This window comes from Tachysurus vachellii, chromosome 16 (assembly GCF_030014155.1).
Source record: "Tachysurus vachellii isolate PV-2020 chromosome 16, HZAU_Pvac_v1, whole genome shotgun sequence".
NCBI classification, from domain to species: Eukaryota; Metazoa; Chordata; class Actinopteri; order Siluriformes; family Bagridae; genus Tachysurus; species Tachysurus vachellii.
This window is the reverse complement of record NC_083475.1, coordinates 18,890,683-18,910,682: the sequence shown is the minus strand read 5'-3', so window position 1 is coordinate 18,910,682 and position 20,000 is coordinate 18,890,683. Positions and strand designations below refer to the sequence as shown.

Genomic DNA, 20,000 nt, shown 5'->3' with positions numbered 1-20,000 from the left:
GAGGCCCTGGCAAACAAGCTAGCTAAAGGATCATTCTTCATTATTCACCTTCATACCGCTGCTGAATTCTCATTCGATTGTGATTGGTCAGAAGGTGTTGATTAATTTTCTCACAGTAGAGCAGCTGCACATCACAGGTTTATATTTGTTCACTCATTTGAATACATTAGCATTTCTATAGCAACAGCTAAAGGTGGACACTTTTATGGAAAGTGTTTTTCGTTTATGGAAGGACATCCAGTGTCTGGGATTAGTTACAGTCTGTATCTGTACATTGTCTTTAACCATATTCTCTCTCTCTCTCTCTCTCTCTCAGTTCCTAGGATGACCTTTTCTTCTCTCCAGACCAACCTCATCAATCTGCTGGTCAGAGTCTCGTCTCTTGGTGCTCCTCTCTCCTTGGGATAGATCTACATGGACAGCCTGTGACTCATGGGATTACTGCAGATAGAACACTTGGAGACGATCACAGTGTCTTTGGACTGTCGTTGCATCAGTCAGCCTTGTGCTCGGGTCTTCATCAGTGAACATTTGAAGACATCAGCATGAAAAAATGAGTGTTAAGTCTGTAATGAACTCAGTAACGACTCGGACCTGTTCGTTTCTCAGGAGCTCTTGGTTGCTTAATTCCACTCGACTAGAAAATGTTGTAGAAAGGACATTTATTTTGCATTGTCTCATGTAACTCTGTGTTGTCTCATGTAACTCTGTGTTGTCTTGTGTAGCTCTGTATTGTCTTGTGTAGCTCTGGGTTGTTTTTATGTAGCTCTGTATTGTCTTATTTAGCTCTTTGTTGTATTTATGTAGTTCTGTATTGTCTTGTGTAGCTCTGTGTTGTCTTATGTAGCTCTGTATTGTTTTATGTAGTTCTGCATTATCTTATGTAGCTCTGTGTTGTTTTTATGTAGCTCTGTATTGTCTTATTTAGCTCTTTTTTGTATTTATGTAGTTCTGTATTGTCTTACGTAGCTTTATGTTGTTTTATGTAGCTCTTTATTGTCTTATGTAGCTTTATGTTGTCTTATATAGCTCTGTATTGTCTTACGTAGCTCTGTGTTGTCTTATGTAGCTCTGTATTTTCTTATGTAGCTATATGTTGTCTTATGTACCTCTGTATTGTCTTATGTAGCTTTATGTTGTCTTATGTAGCTCTGTGTTGTCTTATGTAGCTCTGTATTGTTTTTATGTAGCTCTGCATTGTCCTATGTAGCTATACGTTGTCTTATGTAGCTTTATGTTGTCTTATGTAGCTCTGTGTTGTTTTATGTAGCTCTGTTGTCTTATGAAGCACTGTGTTGTCTTATGTAGCTCTGTATTGTTTTTATGTAGCACTGTGTTGTTATTAAGTAGCTTTGTGTTGTCTTATGTAGCACTGTGTTGTTTTTATTTAGCTTTGTGTTGTCTTATGTAGCTCTGTATTGTTTTTATGTAGCACTGTGTTGTTATTATGTAGCTTTGTGTTGTCTTATGTAGCACTGTGTTGTTTTTATGTAGCTCTGTGTTGTCTTATGTAGCTCTGTATTGATTGTTTTTTAACTCTGTGTTGTCTTATGTAGCTCTGTATTGTTTTTATGTAGCTCTGTGTTGTCTTATGCAGCACTCTGTTGTTTTATGTAGCACCGTGGTCCTGGAGAAACATTGTTTTATTTCACTATGTACTATGTCAGATATATATGGTTGAAATTACAATAGAAGCTTTTTCACTTGAATTGATTTTAGTCACCGTTTGGAAAATCCACTCATATCATGTTGTATGTCGAAAAAACAAAACTCAGTTCAGTCAGATGGATCAAACAGACCACGTGTTTGAGTTTCGTAAGTCTTATTACCATCCAGAGAGAGAATAAGAGAGACGCAGTTTGAGGAAAGGAGTATTTCTAGCTGCTCTAATGCAATACTTCATAAAGGTTCAAAAACATTTAATTTCATCATGAACGTATAAATGTTAATATGAGGTTCTTTAAGATAAAGAACAAAAAAGGAATCCTAACAGTTGGAATAATAAATACTTAGAATAAACCAGTACGGTTATTGGAAAAGAATCTATGCTGTGGTTGATAATTTTCCTTAAACAGCACAGTAAAGTGTGTTATTCCTTTAATCCAAAGCTAGTCAGGTTTCTGTAGCACCTGTTAGCAGTGGGACGTAGGGGGCGGGGCTTGGACCTGATTGGTTAAGTATTGTGTCATAAAACATGAGAAGGATAAACAAACTCATGCCGTTGAAAGCAAAATTGTCTTTTGCCTGTTCATTTGAATATCTAAATAACAAGCTGGTGTTAATTCTACACTAACAAGATGAACGTTAAAGGGTTAACAAACCCATGATGACACAAACCCGACTTTATTACACAATTATAACTGTATTGACTGAGAAGATAGAATTTATTTACACGGTGTGTTTTTTTTGGGGGGTATCGTCAACACACAATGTCAGCGTAGAGACGCGGCAAGAAGGAGAACGGGAGGAAACTAGCGGGAATGTTCGACTTGGGCTGTCAGTTTTGCTGTGTTGCATTTTTTCCTGTAAACACGAAGGCGTTTGTGCTGCTCTTCTTCCTCCGTTCTTCTGCCGCTCTGACATACTCCAGTAGTTTCTGCAAATGCTTCCCTGTCATATCAGATAACAAACACTAGATAAGGAGAAAAGGAAGAGAAGGGGAAAGGAAGAAGGAGAGGAGGAGGAGGAGGAGGCTATTACAGGGGTGAGGCCAAATAGTTGGGAATGATGCAAAAGGTGGAATTAAAAAACGGCTAATAAGAGCCTAAAAGTTTTAGTTAAGCCTAAAAGACAACATTTTAACTTTAATTTATTATTATTATTATTATTATTATTATTATTATTATTATTATTAATCTAAATCTCTGATTAATTCCATTGAGTGTAAAAAATATAATGACATTTTGGGTCCAATCAACATTTTTATTTTACATTTTTATTATATTTTAATTTATAATTTTTATTTCACAATAGAATTTTTTTTTTTTTTTTTTTTTTTTACAAAAGTACAGAAAATCATTTTTTGTGTGGACAAAGGGTCAAAGGTTAAAAAAGAGACGGCGGTGATGATGTAACGCTGATGTGTTCCTTTAACATAAAGAAGTAGAGTTTTTTTTTATTAAATTAATAATTAAAACTCATTGTATTCATCTGCATGTATTACATCATGCTTTACTTATTATTATGTGTAATATATCAGGCTTCACATCGATTCACATACTAAAGCAATGTTTGTCTGAGTAATAAACTGACACATTTATCGGGATTTACATTTTAACTGGTCGTTGTTTCAACTTAACATTCAACGTTTAAGTGAAATTTGTTAACATAGTTGTATAAATAAATGTAATTAAAAAAATATAAAAAAAATGTATTTAATTTTTTTGTAATTAATTAATAAACTGCATTTAATATCCATGTCAGTGGGTCTAATAGTAAGACTAACTTTTGTGTGTGTGTGTGTCTCTGAGTGTGTGTGCATCTGTGTGTGTGTGTGTGTGTGTGTGTGTGTGTGTGTGTGTTCATGTGGGGGTTGGGAATGAATATGAATAGAAAACACACAATAAAAGGACCCTTATCCTACTTTTACAATTCATCAACTTTTGATATGAACAGGACTTTTGTTGTGTAACTGTGACTACAGTCTACTGATTTATATAAAAACAATCAGGATATAACCTCTATTTCTATTATAGGTCCAAATAAAATAAAAAATAAAGACTTGTATTACATTTCCAGTATTAAAATGTTTGTGTGTGTATGTGCGTGTGTGATTGTGTGTGTATGTGTGTGTGATTGTGTGTGTGTGTGTCTGTGTGTGTGTGAGACTGCGTGTGTGTGTGTGTGCGTGTGTGTGAGAGAGAGAGAGAGAGAGTCTATGTGTGTGTGTGTGTGTGTGTGTGTGTGTGTGTGTGTAATAAACCCCTAAACAGATGAATGCCAGTGCTCCAGCATGGCAGTGGAAGGGTTAAAGGTAAAGTGAACTGAATTGTAAGAAGTTGGTTTCCAGGGGAACTATTCTTACTGTTCCAGCTGAGTTGGGCGAAACCATGTTGGGCTGTGAGAGGGGGAACCAAAACAGACCAAAAGGAATGATCGTAGTTGGGCTGTTCTGAAAGCAAAACGCACAAACTCCTAACACGTAGCGCGTTTTACAGAATGACGGATTTGATCCTCTGCGTTCATTTCCCCATGTGACTTGGTGCCTTGGTGTTGTGTGGTGCTCCTGCCACCCCCGGAGCCGCGCGGTGCAGGCGGCCCTGCCGAGTCAGTTTGAAAAGATCAGACAAAGGCAGCAGGAAGCGCCTCGGCTTGGCAATGCGCGCGAGCGGAGCGCAGACGCGACGCGGAAGCTCGGGCTGTTTTACACGGATAGCGGTCTGAACCGACGCTCACACAGCTCGCGATTCTTCACCCGCTCTCGGCTTTGAGGCAGTTTCAAAGATCTTTTTGTCCGGGGGGGGAGGAGGAGGAGGAGGAGGAGGAATGTACGACCGCCTGGATCCTCGCGCACAGCGGAGACGGTGATCGCAGGACGCACAGCGTCGTGTGACCGAGCGCGAGCGCGTCGCCTCCGGTTTAGTGTCGGTTTGTGTCGGAGAGCCGCTTTTCTTCTCCCCCCCCCGCGTCCCTCCTCCAGACCCCCTGCGCGTCCCACGACTTGATCGATTTACACACTTAAATGTAGAAAAGAAACGCAACCGGAGGTTTGGAGGATCTTTTTCATCATTTTTTCCCTCCTTAAGCAAAGGGGGAAGTGAACTTGTGTACATTTTTACGCGCATGTTAAGATGGAGACTCACGTCTCGTGTCTCTTCCCAGAGATTTTAGCCATGATTTTCAGTTACTTGGACGTGAGGGACAAAGGCCGGGTGGCCCAAGTGTGCACAGCATGGAGAGACGCGTCCTACCACAAGTCCGTGTGGAGGGGGGTAGAAGCCAAGCTGCATCTCAGGAGGGCAAACCCATCCCTGTTCCCCAGCCTTCAGGCCCGGGGCATCCGGAGGGTGCAGATCCTCAGCCTGAGGCGCAGCCTGAGCTATGTGATCCAGGGCATGCCCAACATCGAGAGCCTGAACCTGAGCGGCTGCTACAACCTGACTGACAACGGCCTGGGGCACGCTTTCGTGCAGGAGATCTCCTCGTTGCGTGTTCTCAACCTGAGCCTGTGCAAGCAGATTACAGACTCCAGCTTGGGCAGGATAGCTCAGTACCTGAAGAACTTAGAGGTGCTGGAGCTGGGTGGCTGCAGCAACATCACAAATACTGGCTTGCTGCTGATTGCGTGGGGTTTGCACAGACTCAAGAGCCTCAACCTGAGAAGTTGCAGGCACGTCTCCGACGTGGGCATCGGACACCTGGCAGGCATGACCAGAAGCGCGGCTGAGGGATGCCTCACCTTGGAGTACCTCACGCTTCAGGACTGCCAGAAGCTCACGGACCTGTCTCTCAAGCACATCTCCAAAGGCTTGGCCAGGCTCAAAGTTCTCAACCTGAGCTTCTGCGGGGGCATCTCAGATGCCGGCATGATTCACCTGTCCCACATGTCCAGCCTGTGGAGTCTTAACCTGCGCTCGTGTGACAACATCAGTGACACGGGCATCATGCATCTCGCCATGGGAACACTACGACTTTCCGGCTTGGACGTGTCTTTCTGTGACAAGATCGGCGACCAGAGCCTGGCGTACGTAGCCCAGGGCCTTTACCAGCTGAAGTCCCTGTCTCTGTGCTCGTGCCACATAAGCGACGACGGCATCAACCGGATGGTGCGCCAGATGCACGAGTTGAGGACCCTGAACATTGGCCAATGTGTGCGGATTACAGACAAAGGCCTGGAGCTCATAGCGGACCATCTGACCCAGCTGACCGGCATTGATTTATATGGATGTACAAAAATTACTAAGAGGGGACTGGAGAGGATAACACAACTCCCCTGCCTTAAAGTTTTGAACCTCGGCCTTTGGCAGATGACTGAAAGTGAAAAAGTGCGGTAAAACTTAGGTGAGATCGTGCAGGGGAGGGGGAGGGGTGTGACGTGGGCGGGGAATTTACGTTATTCTAAATGGGGGAAATCCGGATTAAAGCAATTCAGATTTATTCGCCTGGGCAGAAAATATGAACAGTATTTCATCTGGCCTCTTATTAACCCTTTCAGTCAGAGTGTGTTGGTGTGCAACACTTTAAAACAAAAAAAAGTTTTTAATCTCTAACCGGTTGCAATACTAGTCTAAATCATGTCCTTCCCTACTAAATGTTGCGCCTAAAACATTTCGGCTACCTCGTACCTGTGTTCGTAACTCGTATCCTTAAATGAAAAAGGCGGATATGGAGATAAATTGTGCCTAGGAAGCAGCCCCCTCCCCCATCTCATTTCTCGCCTGAGAATAGCATAAAAAAAGGAAGAAAAAAAAAAGCAGAATGGCTTAACTACCTTTGTTAATTTTTGCCTAAAACGACCAACAAAAGGCTGAAACGAAGCGACGACGCGGCGAGTCAAAGCACAGATTGTTTTTAGCTCGGACCGAATTGAGTTTATGCAAAGACGGATGAATACTGGTTTGTATACAAAGAGCTTTTTTTATATATATATTTTTTTCATCCTGTTTAGTTTTGGATTCGAGGACTTGCGAAAGCCTTTTTTTTTTTTTTTTTCGATTCAAGCTTTGAATAAGAGGTCCGCTCTGCTGATGTATTCATGCTTATGTAAGCAGATATTGTTTAATTAATGAATTAACGGCTGTTATTCAGAGCATTGTACTTCAGAGCATTGTACTTCAAATTGAAGTGAATTTTTTTTGGGGGAACAGAAAAAATATCTGCGTCAGTAGCTAATTCTACAGTCTCATCAACATTATTATTATTATTATTATTATTATTATTATTATTATTATTATTATTATTATTTTTAGCTTCCTCAATAGACTATAGGTCACACACCAAATTTAAAGCCTACATTTATTTTGCCCTCATTTTAAACAAGCTAATGTTTAAATCTCACCTAGAAGGACTTTGTTCAACTGATAAGGATTTTTTTTTTTCCTTCGTTCTTTTTTTTTTTTTTTTTTTTTTTGGCCCCTCTTTCGGGTAAGGAGCATCGCGTATCAGGCCTGTGTGTATGATATGATGTACTGAGTCCTGCTGAAAAGCTACTGTGTTTTAAATGTACTGTATGTATTTGTAAAGAAAAAGAAAATCTCAAATTGTTTTATATTCTTACAGTAAACATTAAAGCTGATATTTATGTAATTAAAAAAAAAAAAAGGAGCTCTTGGGATTTGTATCTCGCTGGAGTTTGAATGAAGAGGGTTTTAACGCATCGATTAAGAAACGAATGAATTAATAACGAATAATACGGCAGGATTTAGAGTGTACACCGTGGCAGGAGAAGACACGTTTCTAACCTGGTGCACCGTACTGAAGCAGATAGTGACAGGCGAGAGCCGACGTGTCGGGGTGGAAACCACTGTTTTACACGGGTGATAGTTAATATCAGTATGTAGTTTGTTGTGATGTATACAGCTGTGCATGAAAATGGGTGCTTCTTGTTTCACGTCTTAGCGTGGGTTTAGCAATTAATCCGAATCCAAACCCTGTTTTGAAAGAACCCGTCACATAACGGCGTCGTTTTTTTAAAAGTTTTTCCATTTTTATTTGGTTATTTATTTATATTTTTGTCTCTCGAGTTGTTTTTCATTTTTGAAATCGCTGTCTGAAAACGTGCTACTTCGCTCAGAGATGTCAGTAGTTTTGTCCCTTCTTTTTCTTCTTCTCTTCCTTCTTGCCCTTCTCCATCCCCCCTTCAGTCAGTCAGTCAGTCAGAAATCTCTGCAGCAGAAAGTGACCCTCCTCCTCCTCCTCCTTTTCCTCTGCCCCCATCACATCACAGGGACACTTTTAAAAATTCCTCACCACCATTCAAAGCTCTTTAGCTTTTCTTCTCTTCTCTTCTCACCCCCACCACCACCTCACCCTTCCTCCATTACACAGCACACAGGCTCTGAATGGCCTGCTGGCCTCTTGACCAGTGCCGGAGAGAGGAATCGAACTCGTCTCCTGAAAGCTCACGGAGACCTCTCGCACATTTTAAACACATTTTCCTCAGTCTGTATTGTCTTGTCGATCACGCCCACGGCCCACGGCTCGCTGCTCACGGGTCTCGCACAGATTTCATACACAAGTCAAAAGTCTTCCATAAGATCTGAGCGAAATCGCTTTGAAGTTCGATATCACTCAAAGCACCAGCCTTTATTTCTTAGAAAATGATCCGGGTTGTAAAAGACCACCAAAGGAGCCGCATTCGTTCTCGACAACGCGTAAGCCTCGAAGGTGTCGCTGACTTTTCTGCTCCGACTTTGATGTTTCAGAGGTGCGACTGAGGGATGACGCGGCCGTCTCGGGACACGCTCGATCGTACTCGGCAGCGCTTTTAAAGATGTTCCTAAGTCATGTTGGATTTCTTAAGGTTTGGTCATGGTGTGGAGAAGAGAAAGTCTATAGGAAGACTAGAGAGAGAGAGAGAAGGAAGAAGGAGAGGGAAGGTGTGTAGTCATACTGCCAGCCAGTTTCCTGATCCCTGGAAAAAAAAGTGGAGGAATCTGTGAGTCACCGTTTGAATCCGCACTGTGAAAAGTGAGCGTGCCGTGTGAGAGTCATTGTGTCTGACTGAGACACACGAACACGCGCTTCGGACACGGAACAGTTCTGTATCGGTGTCTGGATTTACTCAGACTTTTTTTTTTAACTCTCTAATCTAATCTCTACTTCATCTTCATAATTAAAACATCCACGGTTGAGTTTAAACTCCTCTAAGTTTCCTACATTACCCACAATGCCGTAGTGAAATCAGTCAGTGGGATTTATCTCTTGCTTCCTCAGAGCTCTTTAGTCCACTGTCTGGTTCTCTCACCTCGTCTCTCATCTGTCATGTCAGGCCTCCTTGTCCAAACCTTATGGTGTTCTACTTCATGTCTTTCTGTACTGCACGACTTGTTTGTGCCATTTGTCACTGATTCATTCTCTACTAGTTGCTGAATCTGAATCATTTGATGTACGACGTATAACTGAGTCTAACCCACGTTATTGTCAGAACAGAAGCTGACACAGAAAACACGGTCATTCCGCCACCAGTGATCAGAGTTAACCACATAAAATGTCCGGCGTGTGATATAATTGTTAATGATTAACTTTTAGGAATTCTTCAGTAAGTACAGTGAGACTAACAGGAAGTGTGTGGAGGAAATCTGGAGCTCAGGATCGCTTTCGTGAACGGTATTTTTTTTTAGAGGTGAACTCCGGAGGCGTCCAGGTGAGGACGGGTCTAATTAGGGTTTTTCTGACTTTCCCATGTCTCTTTGTCCTTCGCCGTGTCTGTGTGTGTGGACGGTGAGGTGCGAGTTAGCGGCTGCTTGCTGGCTGTTAGGTGCCAGATTTCCTCTGTGAGGACGAGACTTTCACGAGTTCACGAGGACGGGAGTTTCACTGCAGTCATGTGACCTTCTGGATGTGTGAGGGCTCGGAGTTAGAGTGTAGGGGGTCGCCTACGCTCTCTCTCTCACTCTCTCTCCTTCTCTCTCACTCTTTCTTTCTTTCTTTCTTTCTTTCTATTCTTTCTCTCTTTCTGTCTCTTTCGCTTTCTTTCTCTTTATCTCACTTTCTCTCTCTCTCTCTCTCTCTCTGTATGTTTATGCCACATCATCTTCATCATCACCTCCATCGTCTTCCTTTCACACCTTCTCCTGTCCGTTTCTCTCGGCCGCCCCTCGTCTCTCTGCCATTGTTCAGATTAGATTAAATGACACGTACACATGCACCACATGCACTGATCGGTATCTGCTTTCATACCCGGCGTAACCCGACGTGCGGAGCTCTGTCCATGAAGGAAACTCGAGAGCAGGATTGAAAGACCCTGGAAAATTTTTTAAGCTTAAAAAAAAAAGATCAACCTGTAATTCGAAGCTTTGTCGGCTTCTTCTTCTCGACTAGCCGTTTCTGGCTTTATTCCTGCAACTGTAATGCTGACCCGCTGTAGCAGCGGACACGGAGAGCGGAAAAGCAGCTCGGTTACAGAAAAGACGGCTGGATAGAGTTTCATTGAGGCAGATTCTTATATAAGTTTAGTTTCTGATTTCCTGATTATTAGATATTATATTCATATGAAGTTTAACCCTTTAAAAACTTTATTCATTGGAAACGTCGTAACTGAATAATAATCCAAGACACCACGAGTTATGCTAACACCGGTGATGCTAACACCGTCGTCAACGACATCATGCTCGACGTCTCATAGATCGCTCACTAGCTTTGTCCCACAGCTGCATTGCATTCTGGGACTTTGGATTCGAGCGTTTCTACCAGCGTCTCCTCTACGTGTTGATGATGGTGAAAAAAAAAAGCTTTTTGTTTTGCTCGTTTGTTAACTGCGCTTTTCAACGAGCCAGCTCGCGGTCGCTAACTTGTTCATGAGAATAACAGAAATGCAGCAGCAACTAGGCTAGCAGCAGGATCGCTAAGAATAGGAGGCATTTCAATAGAAATATGTTTCTATTGTTTCAGGGTGGAGTTTTCCTTTAAGGGGTTAAAACAACATGCATGTGTAAATAAGGTGTGTGTGTGTGAGTGCGTAAATGTGTATATGAGCATTAGTGAGTGTGTTAGTGTGAGTGCATGTGCATGTGTGTAAATGTGTGTGTGAGTGTATGTGAGCATCAGTGAGTGTGTTAGTGTGAGTGCATGTGCATGTGTGTAAATGTGTGTGTGAGTGTATGTGAGCATCAGTGAGTGTGTTAGTGTGAGTGCATGTGCGTAAATGTGTGTGTGAGTGTATGTGAGCATTAGTGAGTGTGTTAGTGTGAGTGCGTGTGTGTAAATGTGTGTGTGGGTGTGAGTGAGTGTATGCGAGTGTTAGTGTGTGTGTTAGTGTGAGTGGGTGAGAGTGAGTGTATGTGAATGTTAGTATGAGTGTGTGTAAATGTGTTTTTGAGTGTGTGTGTGTTGGTGATTGAGAGTGTGTGTGTTAGTGAGTCTGTTATTGTGTGTGTGTGTGTGTGTGTGTTATATCAATGCCTAATTCTTGTTCTTAGTATCACTTAAATTCTCAGGAGCATCTACATTTGTGTGTGTGTGTGTGTGTGTGTGTGTGTGGGAGTGACTGAGTGCAGTCTGCAACCAGGATGAGGTTGAGCACACAGGGTTTTTTCCCTTGTGTGTCTGTATAAGTGTGTGTGTGTGTGTGTGGGAGGTGGAGAGAGGGTGTGAGTGCTGTGTGTGGCACTCCGCATCCACACAGCCAGGAAGAGAGGTGGAGAGAGAGAGAGATGGGGGGGGAGAGAGGAATGAGAGATGGATGACAGGGGGAGGTAACACTGCTCTGCTTCGATCTCTCCACACAAATGCATTAGCCTCTTTACCACATGCACTCAGCCCTCACAAGCCACAGGCCACCCGCTCTCAACACGCCGCCCAGGCAGCCTGAGCGCCGCTCGCAATCGCCCGAGAGGTTAATGGAATATTTTCAGGGTGCTACTCGTCCTCATTCGGACAGCGTGGATGCCACAGTTGTGTGTAAAAGTTTGAAAATATACATTGACGCTAGATTACAATACACTCGAGAAAATAACCTGCATTGTGACGGTTAAACAAAACCTTATATTTATAAGACTTATAAAAAGTCTTATATTTAACATGAGACTGAACACGTGCGAGACATCACATCAAATATTATTAAATAAACGTACTTATTCAATCTTGTATAATGACCATATATGGTATGAATACTTGTATTAGTTCATATTCATGTTCCTTAGACCATTTTATCCAAAAATACTCACAATCCGGTCGATCTGAGTTGAGTCTTGAGCGTCTTGATCTGGTGGATTTGGTCTCCTAAGCTCCGATCAGAAAACCAGAGCTTTAACTGCACTCGTTACCCTGAAGCAGAGCTTCACCTCATGAGTTTCTTCACGAGCTGGAGCTGAATCGGTCGATTATCGCTGCCTTCCTGCTGAGAAAACAGTAGTTCAGTAAACAGCTAACCTTTAGCTAACGTTCTGTACGGTATCGCTTACATCATAGCACCTATACACTCTGACAGCTCACGCTTTCATCTGTTAATTCGTTTATTATTAGTGTTCATTTGAGTTGTTACTATGGAAACGATAATGTACACAAAATACTAATCTAGCATTTTGTAACCAATCAAAATCGAGAATCAAACCGTTCTAGTGTTTGATTGGCTAGAACCAGAGGAACGTGAGAGTGTTTGCTTTTTGTACAGAAATGGAGAAATTTCTGGTAGGTGTTGAAAAGATAACACTTACAATAATAATTGAATAATATAATAATTAACACCATTTTGCATGTTCTATATAATATAATATATATATATATATCTTTCACTTGTAGTATTTGTTATGGGCATATAGAAACCTGCCAGCTGTATAAGACAATGTGCCAAAAGAAAAAAAAATCGATTTAAGATGCAAAATAAGGGTAAGAGAAGATATTTGAATATTTTTTAAACTTTTGGCATGTCAGCAGCTTGCCTGTGGCTATTTAAGAAAATTTCTGATCAAGTTCAGGGTTTGGAAATGAAAGAAAGAAAGAAAGAAAGAAAGAAAGAAAGAAAGAAAGAAAGAAGGGAATGTTCTAGAAAGGACAGCAGCATATTCAAACAGGAATGTGCAGTGTGCCAGCAGAATGCTGTCTTCCCTCTCTCTCTCTCTCTCTCTCTCTCTTTCCCTCTCTCTCTCTCTCGTTCACTTGCTCTCTCTGGGTTGGAGGCCTGGCCTGGCCGCTCTGTGTCAGAGACGTGGAACAGGAGGCATTACACAACAGGAAGTGAAGCAGGTCCCCTGAGCTTTAAGACAAATAGACCGGTTTGATCAAGTTTAGCGCCGGGCTCCCCAGAGCCTGCCTCTCAATAGTGGCGCCACTTCGCAAACACGCACACACACACACACACACACACACACACACACACACACACACACACACACACACGAGTCAAAGTGCTCTTACAGCTTCATCTAGCTTTCTGCTCGCTCTGTTTCTCCTACAGCACGAGCGAAATGGCTGAGACTCGACTGTATGAGGAGATATTAACAGCTACATCATGACTAATTCCTGACATATCACAGAAATCATGAGCACTTCAATAATCCTTCCTTTCTTTTCCATGCTAAAGAATTCATTGCAGTAGGTTTTATTTTAGCAGTTTAGCTGTTAGCATCTCACAGATAACTAAATCCAGTGATGTTGATAAACAGGTTTGGGGCAGAGCTTCATTTAATTCTTTTCCTCTGTATCTGATGCCACTAAATAAACACCACAGCTTTGGAATGTTGTTGTTAATCATCTAAACACTCAAGATGGCCTTCTTATGAGTCACATCACCTCAACTGTAAGCTAGCTAGCTAGCTAGCTAGGAAACCCGAGACAGCTAATGCTTGTTACTGCAGCATTATATATATTTTGAGAATGAGATCATGACTCATGTCTCAGAGTGATGAATGTGAGCTAGATGTTTAGCAGTTAGCTTGTTTGCTAGATTAGTCAAGTCAAGAAGCTTTTATTGTCATTTAAACCATATATAGCTGTTGCAGTACACAGTGAAATGAGACAACGTTTCTCCAGGATCATGGTGCTACATAAAACAAAGACAGGGCTAGGACTTAGTAAGTAGTCCTAGCTACATAAAGTGCAACTGTGTAACCTGGTACAAACAGTGCAGGACAAAAGACAGTGCAGATGAAAAGTTACAAGACAATACAAAAAATACAAAAACGACAATACACAAAAGACAATAAACAGAAACAGCGCCAACCAGTGTAAATACTGTATGTTCAGACAATATTGTGTGCAGTAATACTAGAATGAACACAGTTTCTTAGCAGCAGGTCCCTGAGATAATGTATAGGATTTGTGCAAAAACAGCAAACGACTGAAATATTGTACAGTATGTGCAAAACGACGGCGAAACAACAGTTTCTTAGCAGCTTAGCAGTTTCTTATGATTAGCTTGCTAGCTAGTCATAAAAGTTATAATAAGCTACAATAATGAAAGGATAGCTCTTATTTGCATACTCATGTTTATTCATACAGCTTGGTCAAAGGTCTAGTGAGAAGTGAAGGACATCCCGAAGTGTTTTATTCCTCTTACACAACATCACAATAACTAACAAAAAAAACCGTTTCTGACGTATTAAAGAAGGACACGTTGTTCCTTTTATTCAGTTAGAGTAACTTTTACTTATTTAGAATCGTGGAAGACCCTGAAAGAAAACCAGGTATAACTGTGTAACAAACCAGTAATAAATGAAAAAAAAAATAAAGAAAGCTGGAACACCCCCCCCCCCCCCACACACACACACAAAAAGCCTCCAGTCACAGGTTTTTATTAAACATACGTCTGTTCGTTTTAATCATTTGATAATTCAACCATGCAGTGTTAACATTGAAGTTGTGCGTCACGATTTTCCACAGTTTTCTCTCGATTCACGGCATACATAATATAATAATAAAAAAAAAAACAGTTTCCCTGAATACAGTGGATTCAGTCCAGGAAGGCTGGTTAAAGAATAACTAAAAACAGGATCTAGGACTGGCAGTAGAGCCTTACGGAGGAGCCAAGTCTGGTCTTCAGCTGCTCATTAATACACACACACGCACACACACTATATTATCTGCACACTGTCCAGTCCTGCAATCTCCAAAGGCATGATGGGAAGAAAAAATAAAATCACCAGTCAGCAAAAGTAACTTGCCATTGTTTCAGCTTGTCAAAAGCTTCCACGGAGGAGAGAACATTCCAGCACTCTGAGCCGGCGGGAGGGACGGGCCGAGCGCTATAGTGGTAAAACCAGGCACAGCCGACCACAGAGCTCCAAACATTCACGACTACTCACACTCACAAAGCTTCCACTGTGCCATTATTCAACATTTCTATGCTTATAATGCACACAAACATGAATCTTTCTTACTGTTTGTCTTGCTTATCTAAACACAACCCCCCAACTACACACACACACACTAGGGGTATAAAGTCGGGTAAAATGGCCGCACGCTGCTGTGCTTTTCCTCCCACAACAATGCAGAATTTCAGGCAAACAACAAAGTCGACAAAAACTAAACGTAGTTTGTTTAGTTTTTTAAAAAAAAGATTGTCGAAGAGGGGCATGGTGGCTTAGTGGTTAGCACGTTCGCCTCACACCTCCAGGGTTGGGGGTTCGATTCCCGCCTCCGCCTTATGTGTGTGGAGTTTGCATGTTCTCCCCGTGCCTCGGGGGTTTCCTCCGGGTACTCCGGTTTCCTCCCCCGGTCCAAAGACATGCATGGTAGGTTGATTGGCATCTCTGGAAAATTGTCCATAGTGTGTGATTGTGTGAGTGAATGAGAGTGTGTGTGTGTGCCCTGTGATGGGTTGGCACTCCGTCCAGGGTGTATCCTGCCTTGATGCCCGATGACACCTGAGATAGGCACAGGCTCCCCGTGACCCGAGGTAGTTCGGATAAGCGGTAGAAGATGAATGAATGAATGAATGAATGAATGAATGATTGTCGAAGAATTATTTGGTCAACAAAAGTTATATCAGATATCAGCGCGTTTAAATCTTCGTTAAAAACGTATAATCTGCCGGTTTGGTATCATCACACGGAGTGTAAACCCTGCTACGTTACACGTCCAAAATCTGATAGAACGTGATTTCTGCTCCAGCCTGGATTAAAAGAAAATGATAGACTTTATCTGAGATTTTCTTGCGATCATCATTTTAAAGGACATGGCGTAACAAAGCCAATCATTTTTCATTAAGTGACACAAGGGTATTAATTATGCGAATGAGGCGGGCTAGCGGTCGTGTTTTATCATTTCACTGCACAGCACTACAAAGTAGCTCCTTTAGCTAACGCTAATGCTCCAACAGTTGGTAAATGCTAGCAGCTAGCAAGCTATATAAGCTGAATTAGGTTACATATATTTAAAAATAAAAACAAAGTGCTCTCACTGTAGCTACTGAACCAAGTGTAATATTTTCATTGATATAAACTTTATTTGAGTTTCCTAACTGGTGAGCTAGCAACCGGATAATGATTATATTTCACGATTAAACGCATTAGCTATGTGCTAACTGCTAGCAGAAGGCTTCAGGCTTCTCATGGTGATCTCTCTAAAACGTTACAATAGGAGTATGAGGCGCACGCTGATGACATCAGAGGGCAGCGATTACTGACAAAATACAATTATATAGTGCAGCTTTCTTTCAGTCCTTTTTTTCTCCAAAGCATCCTTTATCCTCTCGTTTACTTTCAGTACATCTCTCTCTCGCTTTCTTTTTGCACACTGTCTCTCATTCTTTCTGTCTTTCTCTCTATTACTCCACCTCTCGCTCTGTCTTTCTCACATTCAGTCACCATCTCTGTTTCACTCTGTCTTTCTCTCATAATCTCTCTTTCTCTTGCTCTCTCTTTATCTTTCTCTCATTCTGTATCTTTCACTCACCCTCTCAATCTCTCACACCATCTCTCTCTTACTCTGCCTTTCACTCTCTGTCTTTCTCATCTTTATCACTCACTCTCAAGCTCCGTGTTTCACTATGTCTCTCTCTTCTCTATTGCCAATCTCAAGCACTTATTCTACCTCTCTCTCTCCATCAATCACTCATTCTCCACTCTCCTATTTCACACTCTCAATCTTTCTTTCTTTCTTTCTTTCTTTCTTTCTTTCTTTCTTTCTTTCTTTCTTTCTTTCTTTCTTTCTCCATCACCCACTCAGTGTCTCTCTATTTCTTTATGTAACTGACTCTATCTCTCTCTCTACATCACTCACACACAATCCCCATACCCCTCTGTCTCTCTCTCTCTCTCTCTCTCTCTCTACACTCACACACAATCCCCATCTCTCTCTCTTCTCTTTCTCTCTCTCTCTCTCTCTCTCTCTACATCACTCACACACAATCCCCATCTCTCTCTCTTCTCTCTCTCTCTCTCTCTCTCTACATCACTCACACACAATCCCCATACCTCTCTCTCTCTCTCTCTCTTTCTCTCTCTCTCTCTTTCTCTCTCTCTACATCACTCACACACAATCCCCGTACCACTCTCTCTCTCTCTCTCTCTCTCTCTCTCTCTCTCTCTCTCTGTGTGATTTTGTAGCTCGTGTGCTTCAAGGCCATGGTGGAAAGTTATAAAGAATCTGACATTATCACTGCAAGGTATTCAAAATATCCACTTCTCTCTCCCTCCCCACTTTTCTGTCTCTCTTTCTTTTGTTTCCTACATCTCCATCCCATCTTCTCTGACAACCCTGACCTTTCTCTCACTCTCCCACCTCTTCAGCTCGAGCACTGTCCATCTTTTTGTATTTGCACAGTCTATTCTATGTAATATACACTCTACTGTATGTCTCCTTCTTTCTCTTCTTTTACACTCATGCGACTTTTTGACCCCTGGCTTCCATCCTCTCCATATCTCCTCCCTCCATCCTTCTCTGTCTATCTTCTCTAGGAGGCTTCTGGGAGACCAGGGCAAGTGTTTCACTTTTAGCCTTGTCACTCAGTGCGACATGTCCTGTCACATGGTCCATTCGCTCCAACAGACACATGGCCAGACCGGCGCTGTTCTTGCCTCATTCTCTCTCTCTCTCTCTCTCTCTCTCTCTCTCCAACTCTCCAATTTTTTGAGGCAAAAATTGGGAATGAGCATCCGTCTGATGTATATCTGCCCCTTCAGATGTGGCTATCTAGGGCTACAATCACGTTTCTAGAGTCTGTGTGTCTAGATAACTGTTATTAATGTTGTGTTTCTGGAGGCACTTTGAGAACGCAGTCATAGTGCAGAACACCACATTGTGTGTGTGTGTGTGTGTGTGTGTGTGTGTGAGCCCTGACACACTAATCCCTCACCCTTCTTCACCACATTCCTTAAACTACCACAAGAAAGTCTGCAGTAAGCTTGCTAGTCTTAGACATGGTATTTATGCACTGGGATTCTACATCACAACACTTCTTGATTCTGATTGGTCAGAAAATGATTCATTGTCTGCGGCTCTAACATACAAATCCCTGTTTTTATATCCATCTGATCTAATCATACAAGTCTAATAACTTATTGGATATATAAATCATCGTTTGTTATTATTTACGGTAAAGCTTTCTGTAAGATGTTATCGAGTCTCCAGTGTCAGCGCCCTGTAACAGGAGGTTTTCCCAACACAAGACAGTTCTTCAGGACAAAGGAAATTGTGAGAATATTTTGGATCTGATGCTGATGCTGTGAGCAGCCATGATGATTTGACATCACTTGCTGAACTCAGGGTTCAGGAGACCGTCCTGTGTTTCTGAGCTGAGAAACAGTCGCTTGTTTTTGTTTTCTACAAGCCTCATTCGATTGCTGCTGATTTTGCTTCTTGAAGATCGCAGACATTCAAAGAGAAGTTACGAACTCTATGTGGTCTTTGAGGACAACAACTTCCTCATCAATACACAAATATCAGACTGTATCGGACTGTAGAAAGAAAATTATTCATAATAACACTCTCTGGTGTTTATAACAGTTTATAATCACACCCTTCAGTGTCACCCAAATGAGGATGAGGTTCACTTTTGAGTCTGGTTCCTCTCAAGGTTTCTTCCTCTTCCATCCAGTCGCCTCATCACCTCAGGCTTGTTCATTAGGGATAAATACAAACATTTAAATATAAAGTCTAATATTAATCTTGATCTTTTGTATGAATACAAACTTTTTGTACTTATTTATTATGTTATATTTTTTATGTTATTATGTAAAAGCGCTATAAAAAATTTTATTTGACAATAAATGCAGTAATGTTTTTGTTGCTGTTTTTTTTAAATAGAGAAGTGATTCATGCGAGTGTGTGTGCCCTGCGATGGGTTGGCACTCCGTCCAGGGTGTATCCTGCCTTGATGCCCGATGACGTCTGAGATAGGCACAGGCTCCCCGCGACCCAAGGTAGTTCGGATAAGGGGTAGAAAATGAATGAATGAATGAATGAAAGTGATTCATGCGTTAGTATCTAGAAGCGAAAATGCTTATTCCTGCTCATGAACGCTATCATTATCTACTCCTCAGAGTCATTCACAAATTCGTTGTCCATCTACGTACGTTTTAAAGCTTTCCCGGTAAACGGGTTTGCAGACAGCAAGGAGAAGGAAGGGGGGTTTAGGTGAAAACAGCCGAGGCCGTGACGACCCCATCACGGTGCCTGTGTTAATTCATTTGAACAACATCTAGCCGCTCGTGTTTCAGCAGCGATGACACAAGACTTCAATTAAAGCCAGGCCAAGCAGGGAATTCACAGCAACCCTCTGCAGCCCACGCCATTGATTTACTCTCCGGCACAGACGAGTCCAGGGCCTGCATGTGATCCCTTACCATCTGACCTGAGCCCTGAACAGCCCTCTGAGGAGCAAACACCCTGGCTGTCTGTCCACACACACACACACACACACACACACACACACACACACACACACGTCTCAGTGTTCTGTTGATAGAACAGCTCTCCTCATCTTTCTCCCTCCTGAAAAGACGTTCCTCAGATTGGATTAGAGTTCGACATGATTACAGATTTGGTTGCAGATGCGTGTTTTGTTTACTGAGACTAAGTGACTTCTGAAAAAGGCTTTCGGCTCCGAGAGCTTTTTCTTTCCGTCTCCTCTGAGGCAAACCGTCAAGATTTTGGCGAGAGTTAGAGGGGAAAAGAGAGACAGAGACAGAGAGAGAGAGAGAGAGAGAGAGAGAGAGAGCAAGTGAGACGAGAAAAGAGGGAGTGTTTTTTTTTTTTGGAGTAGAATTTGTAATATGCTAAAATATTCAGCACTACGATGAGGTGAAAATATATCACCAGGAAACTAGGGGGGTAAAAAAATGAAGGCAAAACCCAGAGTGTCTGGCTTTTAATTCAAAGCATCCAACCATCTTATTCATATTTAAAGGATAAGACCTCAGCGCAGTAACCGAAAGCAGCTTTGCATATGAGATCACAGCCAA

At 42.0% G+C, this 20,000-nt stretch overlaps 2 protein-coding genes across 4 annotated transcripts in view; one reads left to right on the top strand and one right to left on the bottom strand.

The window, feature by feature from the left end:
• wnt5b (wingless-type MMTV integration site family, member 5b) overlaps positions 1 to 20,000 on the bottom strand; it is a 125,759-nt gene that overhangs the window by 43,463 nt on the left and 62,296 nt on the right. For 2 of the 3 annotated variants that reach the window (XM_060889527.1, XM_060889528.1), the window contains exon 2: positions 11,826 to 11,995. The gene's annotated coding sequence lies outside the window, so the exon portion shown is untranslated. Of the gene's footprint in view, positions 1 to 11,825; positions 11,999 to 20,000 lie in introns of all 3 variants that reach the window. The other variant, XM_060889526.1, reaches the window with a different exon arrangement.
• fbxl14b (F-box and leucine-rich repeat protein 14b) lies at positions 4,103 to 7,263 on the top strand. Its single transcript, XM_060889812.1, has one exon. It carries the CDS (start codon positions 4,791 to 4,793, stop codon positions 5,991 to 5,993), a length of 1,203 nt encoding a protein of 400 aa, XP_060745795.1. The 5' UTR covers positions 4,103 to 4,790; the 3' UTR covers positions 5,994 to 7,263.